Source organism: Carlito syrichta, unplaced genomic scaffold (genome assembly GCF_000164805.1).
Source record: "Carlito syrichta isolate Samal-C Ts95f unplaced genomic scaffold, Tarsius_syrichta-2.0.1 Scaffold311032, whole genome shotgun sequence".
In the NCBI taxonomy this organism is placed as follows: Eukaryota; Metazoa; Chordata; class Mammalia; order Primates; family Tarsiidae; genus Carlito; species Carlito syrichta.
Window position 1 is genome coordinate 225,732 of NW_007255128.1, and position 10,511 is coordinate 236,242.

A 10,511-nucleotide genomic window follows, 5' to 3' on the forward strand; every position below is an offset into this window, starting at 1 on the left:
GAGGCTGAGGTGAGTGGATTGCCTGAGCCCGCGGTTTCGAGACCCACCTGAGCAACTTGGTGAGACCTCATCTCTACAATAAATCAACTGAAATTAGCCGGGCACAGTAGCACGTGCCTGTAGTTCCAGCTACTTGGAAGGCTGAGGAGGAAGGATCACTGGAGCCCAGGAGGTCGAGGTTGCAGTGGCCGGGAGCGGCCACTGCACTCCAGTCTGGGCGACAGAGTGAGACTCCAACTCAAAAAAAAAAGAGAGAAAGAAAGAAAATAAGTAATGTAGAACATGTCAGGTGGCAACAGCAGTGTGAAGAAAATAAATCAGGATAAGGCAGTGCGTTATTTTGCGGTGGTGAGAAAAGGCCTGATTGATAGAGTGACATTGAGCAGACACAAAGAGAAGGAGGAGCCACTGAAGACCTGGGGGATATGACCATAGGCCAAGAGCGGTACAAGGAGTGTTTAGTCCTAGCAGGGTGTGTGTGAGGTGGAAGGAACAGCGAATGAAGCAGAGAGGGGGACAGGAGGGTAGAGGACAGCAGGGCCCAGTCAAGTGGGGCCTTGCGGGCCAGGGTAAGGTCTCTTTATTTACTCTGGGTGAGATAAGGAGCCATGGCAAGATTTTGTGCAAAGGCAGGATATGATAGGACTTGAATTCTAGAAGGATCCCTCTGGCTGTTGTGTCCAACTGTGAAGGGACAAGGGCAGGGCCAGGGGAACCCTGGGAGGCTGTTACAGTTATCCAGGTGAGGCGCGGTGGAGGCAGAACCGAGATGGCGCCAGGGGAGGTGTGTAGAGTGGTCAGATCCTTGGTGGGTTGTAAAGAAGAATGACAGGATTTATGCACAGATGGGGCACAGGGAAGGAAAAGACAAGCAACTAACAAACAAATAACGTGCTTAATCTTCACCACAACCCTCTGAGGTAAGTAGCATTATGTCCATTTTATAGATGAAGAGATTGAGGCTTGCCCAAGGGAACACAGCTCAGTAGAGAGAAGTCCGCCATATCCACCCTTGACCCCAGTGTCGTAGCCCAGACCAAAGTACCCCCAGACCAAAGTATCCCCGGTATCAAAGTATTCCCGGTACAAGTGGTAGGTCCCCTTTCCCCTTGCAGTTTAGTACCCCTTCCCCTGGGGTTCTCCTCAGGGTGCCCCTGGATCTGGGGAGACCCTGGATTGAGCAGAGCTCAGCTGCCCACAGCCTGTGCTCAGAGCCACCTTTTCCCCCATGGCTCTGGTGACAGCCCTGCTCCTCTTCTCAACCCCGATTCCCCTCCTGTCACTTGAGCCAGGCCCCAGTCTAGGCCCACTGGGCTTCTTCATCCTTCTTCCCTTCCCCAAAGCCTTCCTGCTTGAGATAGGGAGCTGGCATGGCCTCCCTACTGGATGCTCCCATTGGCCCCCAGCCGGCTCTGGCCCGCACATGCAGAGAGTAGGGTCCCTGCGGAGCCAGCACCCAACCAGGCAAGGGCTTCCCGACATGCCCACCCCACACCTCTCCTGCTTCTGCATGAGACTGCTGAGGTGGGCTGACCCAGATAGGTAGGACCTGCAGGCTCCTCCGCCCCAGCACAGCCCACCACAGGCAGGGTGTCCAGGTGGGAAAGCAGCAGGGGCAGCCCCCACAGTCCCACTTACGGTGACAGTGTCGTAGCCCAGAAAGCCCTCCATGCTGCCCGTGCCATACTGGATGGACAGAGACTTGTCCATGTTCTGGAAGGTGGAGGATTTGGATGGGTCAAAGCGGTGATGGTTTTCTGAAACACAGACCCAGAGTTAGGGGGCCTTAGAATTTTCTCACCACTCACGGTGCCAGCCAGAGCTGAGATCCTCATCAGCCCTTGTAAGAATATGGTTTGAAATGCTGGCCATTCTCTCTCTAGAAAATAAACTGCCCACTCTCTGCAAACTTGGACCCACAGCTTATTAAGAAAATGACTCACTGCTGTTCAATCCACCTGTCTGGCTCCCAGTGCTACCTGTGTAGCTTCCACACAAAAGAGAAAGGAAAAAAACATGCCTGTGGTTTCCATGGACTTTTTTTTTTTTTTTTTTTGAGTCGAGTCTCATTCTGTTGCCTAGGCTGGAGTGCAGTGACACACTCATGGCCACCGCAGCCTCGACCTGCTCTGCCTCAGCCTTCTAAGCAGCTGGAACCACAGGTGTGCACCACCACACTCAGCTAATTTTTTGATTGATTGTAGAGACGACATCTTGCCAAGCCGCCCAGGCTGGTCTCAAACCCATGGGCTCAGGCAATCCTCTCCTCTCTGCCTCCCAACGTGCTGAGATTACAGGTGTGAGCCACCGCACCTGGCTTCCATGGACATTTTCCTTTTATCAGCCGAATAATCTGAGCCAAGTCCCTTTCCTCTCTGAATCCTGGTTTCCTCTGTAAAATGAGGACAAAGGGAGCACCAATTTCCCAGGACTGGTGGAGAAATAAATGATTAGCATATGTTAATCCGATTGACATATGTTAGTATGATTAACATATGTTAGTATGTCATATTAACGTGTGTTTATTCATCATTTGTCACAGATTCTCTCACTGTATTCTCCCAGCACCCACTGGCATGTATAGCCCCATTTTATAGAAAGGAAAACTGAGGACTCAGGAGGGTGAGCAGCTTGCATTGGCTCCCAATAAAGACAAAAACAAAAACAAAAAAAAACCCTAAGACTGCTTTTTAGCTTAGACCTGTGACTTTCAAGTTTTCCCTATCTGAGGCCAGTTGGGAGACTGAGGGAGGAAATGGGTCTCAACCAGGGGACGGGGAAGGTCAAAGCCAGCTGTCCCACCCCTCACGTTTCTCCCCCACACCCTGGCCACTGGTGGTGTCTGACCACGGGGACAAGGGAGGAAGGGCAGTAACTCACGGCAGGCATCGCTGTTGCAGTCAACAGAGGGTACCCAGAGGTCAGAGGAGCCCGTGTCAAACACCACAGTGAATTCCTGGGGTGGGGTCCCGATGGAAATCTTCCCAAAGTACTGACACTAGGGACAGACAGCACTGGGTCAGAGGCAGGGAGTCATTAGGGAGGGAGGGTAGGGGCTGGGCGTGGGGTGTGAGTCGTTTTAGGTCCTCTGTCCAGAGACCCAGCAGGTCGAGGGGGAGGAAACTGGGGGGAGGCCTCACCCACCCCTACCTGGGCTCCCACCCCCAGCCTCACGTGGCCTGACCCTCCCCCAAGCCCTACAACCACAGCTGGAATCCTCAGAAGCCAACCTGGGACCAAAACGCAAATCCTGCCTGGGAGGGAGGTGGACCACCCAGGGCAGGGTAGGAAGAATATGGACAGAGAGGAGGGTGTCTGCTGGGCATAGGGCCAAGTCCCCACCCAAGCAGGTCCTGCCACACCCGCCTCCCTGCCGGCTCTCCCTAGTGTCAGCGCCAAGGCTGGGGGCGGGAGGCAAAGATGACCTAGATTGAGAAGTGAGAGCGCAGCAGAGGAAAAGCACGGGTTGTTTACTGTCAGGAGTGACAGATGAGAGACCAGCTGCAGAAAGGAAGAGGGCACAAGGGCTGTTCCTGCCTGGGTCCCGGGTGGAAGGAAGAGGAAGTCAGTGGACACGTCCCGGGCGGCTGCGAAAAGGCCCACCCCTGCTGAGCCAGACTAAGACAAGGTTGCCCCTGGGCAGGGAAAGGAATTGTGAAGTTGGCTCTGGGAGCAGACCATGCACCCCAAGAGCTGCAGTGTGAAAAAAGGACCAGAGCTCGGATTCTCCCACTGCTGAGTGGCATTGGGAGCTGGCGGACGGGAACACTGCCTTTGCCAGGGCTGCTGGCCTGGCCCGTTATGGAGCTTAGAGGGCAGGGAGACCACCTCCACCCCACGAGCTCCAAGATCCCTGAAAGAGGGAAGCTGCGGGGAGGCAGGAGCTGAGGCACCCAAGACTGCATGAGTAGAAAGACCGGCAGAGCCACTCACGTCTAAGTAGTTGGTCAGGGGCTCGCTGGCCACCTTCCCAAAGTTGGAGTACTTCCGGCCAATCTCATGCTGGTACTTGCTCAGGAAGTCCTCCAGGAGCCCATGCTCCTTCAGGGTCTTCCTCAGCGACTTTGCTTTCTGCAGAGGGACACTGAGGAGACAGGGAAGAGCTCATGTTGAGGGTGGACATCTCCACAGGCCATCCATCCTCCAAGAAACACCCTGCGGGTCCCTACACACAGGTCCCCAGCCTAGCCTCTGGTCACTATCCCATGGTCCCCTGGCTAATGGCTTGCATGCCTTCTTCTTATCATAATCCAAAGTAAGAAACATATTTTACATCAGTTCCAAAAACAATGTCTATTTGTATTAAATTCAATGCACTCTGATCTCTTCTAATCCTTTCTCTACTTTTATTTTATTTCATTTCATTTCGTTTTTGATTGGGGTCTCACTCTGTCACCCTGGCTGGACTCACTGCAGCCTCAGCCTCCTGGGCTCAGGTGAACCTTCCACCTCAGCCTCCTGGGTAACTACAGGTGCATGCCACCACATTCGCCTAATTTTTAAAATTTTTGTAGAGATGGGGTCACGCTATGTTGCCTGGTCTCCAATTCCTGGGCTCAAGCAATTCTCCTGCCTCAGCTTCCCAAAGTGCTGGGATTACAGGTGTGAGCCGCCACATCTGGCCACAAGTGCAGGTCTTAGATGATGCAGACAGGTCAACAGGGAAGAGATCAAGAGGGATACAGTAGATGCTGGTTCTAGACCTGGCTCTGCCTTTTCTGTGGCAACCTCAGAGTTTCCCCAAAACCCTCTGAGCTTCACCCGGGAGGCCCTGAAATTCCTCTGGTTTCAGTCACCTCCTCTGCAAATATAGGTTAACTCCTTCTTTCCAGCCATGCTCCTGACCCTGCCTTTGACCAACCAGGTGGCTTAACCTCTCTGGTTCTTTCCTCTCCTGTAGACTGGAGTAGAGCTTAGTGAGTCCCGTGGTCTCTTTCACCTCTAAAAATCTCTCTATCCTCCTCTGTGGGGTTGGCTTAAAGAACAGGATACAGCTGGGCTCGGTGGCTCAGCCTGTAATCCCACGCCTTTGGGAGGCCAAGGTGAGTGAATTGCCTGAGCCCGCGGGTTCGAGACCCGCCTGGGCAAGTGAGACTTCATCTCTACAATAAATCAAAAAATCAGCCGGACGTGGTAGCGCGTGCCTGTAGTTCCAGCTACTTGGAAGGCGGAGGTGGAAGGATCACCAGAGCCCAGCAGGTCAAGGCTGCGGTGGCCGGGAGCAGCCACTGCACTCCAGTCTGGGCGACTGGGTGAGACTCCAACTCAAAAAAAAAAAAAACAGGAGACAACAAACATTAAAGTGCATTAGGAGTAATGAAGCGGCAGCAGCATTAAAACTCACAGAGAGAGAGAGTTGTTAGCATCCCAAGTGGCCGTGTGAAACAGCTGTGTATGTGAATGATGGTCTCTCCTCCAGTGCCCTTCACCCCTAGCCCTCATACATGACTTCAGCCAGGACCTGGCTTATGAAGGAAGGGTTCACTCCCTTAGAAAAGATGCTTCTCAGCTTTTGTCTTAAAAGCTCAAGAGGAAGGAGGCTGAACTGACTTCCAGAGACCAACCCCTAGCCACCCTTTCCTGTGTCCCCACATCCAGGTCCCAAAAATGTTTCCTGATTGCCGGATCTGATTGCTGGATGCCTGGCAACTCCCATCAGAAGTGGCTGAGGCTCTGCTGAGCTGACCTATCCCAGCAGAAGGCCTCAGGGAGCCTCTCCTCAGAGAGGGAAGCCAGCAGCATACAGAAGGTGATTCCCCACCTCAAGCTGAGCCAGGAGGGAGGCCCTACGTGGAGGACCCCACCACCGCGGAGTCCTCAGCTCTAGTTCTGCCTGAGATCCCTGTGCTGGGGCCACCAACATGCCTGGGACCTGGAGGAACTTTCTTTTCAGAAGCACTACAAAGAGCCCTGATTGGTTGAAGGCACCCTGACCACTCTTCAGGGATCCTGCTTCCCCAGGGAGGAATTCTGGCTTTCTCGTGCCCAGGGCTTGACAGGGTTCAAACCTGAGCACCTGCCAGGGGTATGGTGTCGTGGCAAGAGTGTAAGTCCACCTGGGGCCGAGTCCTGGCTCCACTCTTACCAGCCATGTAGTCTTGGGCAGCTCCAGGACCCTCCCTAGGGGACCTCCCTAAACAACAGTCTCCTCATCTGTAAAATGTAAATAATAACATCTATGTAATCCATGAGGATTCATGATAGCCTAAGTAAAGGCTTAGTTAAGTGTCTGAGACCTCAATAAATATCAGTTATTGTTTTTAGAGGTCCTGGGACCTCCACCCACCCAGGACTTGATACAACAGAAAACTTAATTTTGTTCTACAAATGCACATATCGCTTTTGCAGTATGTCAGGCACCGTTTGGAAAGTTTTACAAATATTAACTCGTGCATTCGCCAAAACATCCCTGCAAGAGTGACATCACTGTTGTCTTAATTACAACAGATGAGGAAACTGGGACACAGAGAGTTAAGTTCCTTATGGAGTTGGGGATCAAATCCCAGTCAGTTTGACTTCAGAAGCCCCACCCTAGTCTCCCAGGCTGCCCATCTGACTTCCTGTTCTGGAAGTGTGGTGGCACCCTTAGAAAAAATGGTCCCAAGGTGCAAAGGAGAGATTGACGGGGAGCCATGATCCTGGGGGCCTGCAGCATTTCCTCCCAATAACCCCTGGGGGAACGATGGCTGGAAGACCACGGGTAGACTCTCCCAGAGAGAATGCAGGGGATGACCCCACCCACCCCGAGATCTGACACTCACCTGATGAACCCACTGCTGTGGGACAGAGCAAGGGCGACAAGGAGCAACACAAGACACCTCATCCTGGACCCTGGGCCGGCCACTGCTCCCACCAGCACCCATAACCATGGTTTTTATAGAGGGAGCCAGCTGCCCTCGGGCTGGAAGCCCAGACTTCAGAGATACCCTCTGACTTCAGGGCACTCCACAAAGTGAGACAGCACCTGGATACCTAAGACCCATGCCGATAAGGGCCACAAATGCCACCACTCCAGGGACTTCAAAGTTGAAGAGCACATTGGCTGATCTTTGGGTTGGGAAATGTCAACATAGGCCTCCTCTCTGACCTGATCTCCCCTCTCCTTCCAAACAGGGCGGGTGGGGGGGGAGGCGGGACTGCTGCCAGAAAGCTGTTTCATGCTCCTCTTTATGCTCTGTAAGAGGCTTGTTCCCCTCAGTGCCCACACCTGCCCTACCTTCCTCTCTGCTCCAGTTCAACTCCACTGGAAACTGGCAGCTTGCCCAATCCCAGAATCCCGCCTCCCTCACTCCCTCAGCCCAGTTTTCCAGGGAGAGACTCGGTCTTCTTCCAAAGTGGCATCTGTAGCCGAGAGTGCTTGTGCCATCTGCCCCCAACCACCGTGAGTGGGGCTTGCGATTTAGGGCACAGAGCAGGTGTGCCCCATGTTCAAAGCATGATCTAAGAGAGAAGACAGGTCCCAGGCTCATGCACCCCTAAGGGTGTGTGCCCTTGTTCCATGTTAGGAGGGTGAAGGCCAAATGCCAGGTCACATTAGCAATTGGAAGACCAGGACAGGGCACTACCAGGAAGGTAGACAAGGACCCCATGCACAGGAAAAGGAGGGACATATGGCTGTGACAGAGTAGGGAACGGGTCAGGCCAGCTCTCAGCATCTGAGTCCCCTCAAGGGTGTAGGGAGAGGCTATCAGAAGTACACAGGCAGCCTGTCATTCCAGTGCTTTGGGAGACTGAAGAGGGAGCATCGCTTGAGGCCAGAAGTTCAAGACCAGCCTGGACAACATAGTGAGACTCTGTCTCTACATACATACATGCATCATACATACACACACGGGAGAGAAAAAAAAGAAGCACACACATGGCAGAGTGCTGAGTAGAGGACCCTGGAGTTCAGGCCAGAGAGAACAGATATCTTCAGACCGGTAGAGAGATTCGGGATAAGAAGGAAAACAAAGACTGTGGCCATGAACCTGATGGAGATCATGTCCCAAGGATGAGGGGAAGTTGCACGCTGCAAAATCAGGATTACATCAGAATCAGGTGGGCAAAATGAGAAGGCAAGGGACTCAGAACCACCGGTGTGCCAGGGAACACGGGGCCAGCACCTGACACCTGCCGTGACAGATGTCCACGTGCACAGGGAGGCACCGTGGGGGTGGAAGAGGGGGACAGCCAAGGAGGCGACTGTGTGGTAACCCCAGAAACACTGGTGACACCAAAGATTAGACTCCCAAGTGGCACACATTTGACTTGTAAGGACTTCAAGGGGGCGCCCAGGAGACCAGTCAACAGGAGGAGTGAGTGTTTCTTAAGAAAAGGTAGAAGACGGCCAGATCCGTTCCTTCACAAATCTGACAGCAGATTCCCAGAAGGCCAGGACACTTCTGCTCCTCATGCCCTGGGCAGTGGTCACAAGCACATCCAGCTTCCTGGCACCCTCCCTCCCCAAAAGCCAAGGAAGCAGAGAGCAAAATCAACACCAAATGGTACAGCTCACTTCCTGAGTTCTTCCCTGAGGACACTGCCCTGCCAGGCCTGGGCCTGCATGCCCTGCACCAATAGCCCTATCTCTGAGTAGGATTTCTTCCCACACGCCAGCACTAAGCATAGTTCATAGTAGATGCTCAAAGAATGCTTGGTTAAGCAGATGCACGAATGCATGGCCTTGCCACCACCCTCGGGAAGTAGCCAGAATTACCAGGTGACGTCTCTATGATATCCCGGAGATGAGGAGATGGAGACACAGAGAGGTTGCAGGGCTTGCCTGTCAAGAAGACAGAGCTTGAAACTGTCCGAAGACCCCTGGTCTAACACACTGCACACTACAGGGCCCAGCGTGCTGTGGCAATCTCATCAGTTTACAGTGTCAAGTCTGTGGTAGAAGTGTCTCTAGCTCACTCCCCCCAACCTCTGGGCATTCCTCGAGCGGGTCATGCCCGTGTGCAGGGACCCTGTCTATAGCATCTAGGGCTAGGACCCTCTGGCACAGCAACATCCAGAAGGAGGGGTGAGGAGGGCAGAAGGGGTGCTAGACCACTCGGCTTCATGTCACCAGTGGCCCAGCCTGACCCAACAGCAAACTCTCCCAGATGATGACCCTGGATGACAGACTCAGCCAACTCTCCCTCTAGAAGGTGACCCTCTAAGCCTAGAATCAAAGATCCCTTAACATGGGTTGCTCTGTGTTTGTTCTCAAGATTAGGATCATTCTAACAGCATTCTAATGGGTACTATCAGGACTCTGCACGGAGAGCACAGAGCATTAGGGGAGCTTATCCACCGGGAAGAGGGAGGCAAGAAATGCAAAAAGCTTTTAGAAAAGCCCCGATAAGATGTTATCACTGGCTACCTGGTGCCACATGGGAATAAATTCCCTTGGACTAGATCCCTTGAGCCTGGGGACTGCCCCACAAAAGTGACTGCAACAAATCAGGGCCCAGGAACACACCCCGTTGGCATGAGCTTAAGGTCTCCACTCAGATGTGAGCACCGACAAAGCCAGGTCAAGTCCATATCTTGAGCATCTTCTATGCACTTGCACTGGACACGCAGAGACAGAGCTGCCACCATCTGACTCAGCAGTCCCACTTCTAGGTATATACCAGACGAATTGAATGCAGGTCTCAAAGAGATGTTTGTACACCCATGTTCACAGCAGCATTCTTCACAATGGCCAAAGGACAGAGTCAAGTGTCCATCTGCAGACAAACGGATAAACTAAATGTGGTGTATACATACAATGGAATATTATTTAACCTGAAAAAAGAAAGGAAATTCTAACACATGAAAGAATACAGATGACCCTTAAGGATACTATGCTAGGTGAAATAAGCCAGCCACAAAAAGACAAATACTGTATCATTCCACATATAGGGAGTCCACAGAGAAGTCAAAATCAAAGAGACAGAAAGCAGGCTGGGTACGGTGGCTCAGGCTTATAATCCCAACACTTTGGGAGGCCAAGGCAAGAAGATTGCTTGAGCCCAGGAGTTTGAGAGCAGACTGTGAACATAGGGAGACCTTGTCACTACATAAAAAGATCAAAAAATTATCCGGGAGTAGAGATGCATGCCTGTAGTTTCAGCTACTCAGGAGGCTAATTTAGAAAGATCGCCTGAGCCCAGGAGGTCAAGGTTCTGGTGAGCCATGATGGTGCCACTGCACTACAGCCTGGACAACAGAGTGAGACCCCCAACTCAAAAGCTATGATCTGTATTGCAGCCTGGGTGGCAGAGTGAGACTCTGACTCAAAAAAAAAGAAAAAAGAAAGTAGAATGTTGGCTGCCAGGAGCTGGGAAGAGGGAGAGATGGGGATTTATTATTGAAGGGATAGAGAGTTTCAATTTAGGAAGATGAAGAAGTTCTGAAACGGATGGTGGTAATGTTTGCCCAACAATGTGAATATACTCAGCGCTGCTGAACTGTACCCTTACAAATGGTAACTTTTATAAAACACCATAATAAATTAAAGTTCACTTGTAAAGAAAAAGAAACATATTCTTGTAAACCAA

General features: G+C 52.2%; 1 protein-coding gene across 1 annotated transcript in view; it reads right to left on the reverse strand.

The window, feature by feature from the left end:
- LOC103270996 (chymosin) overlaps positions 1-6,823 on the reverse strand; it is a 12,275-nt gene extending 5,452 nt beyond the window's left edge. Inside the window, exons 1-4 of the mRNA XM_008068475.1 lie at positions 6,762-6,823; positions 3,934-4,084; positions 2,881-2,998; positions 1,639-1,757 (exon numbers count right to left, since the gene is read on the reverse strand). Coding sequence (XP_008066666.1) covers positions 1,639-1,757; positions 2,881-2,998; positions 3,934-4,084; positions 6,762-6,823 — 450 coding nt within the window. The remainder of the gene's footprint in view (positions 1-1,638; positions 1,758-2,880; positions 2,999-3,933; positions 4,085-6,761) is intronic.
- Positions 6,824-10,511: the final 3,688 nt, after the last annotated feature.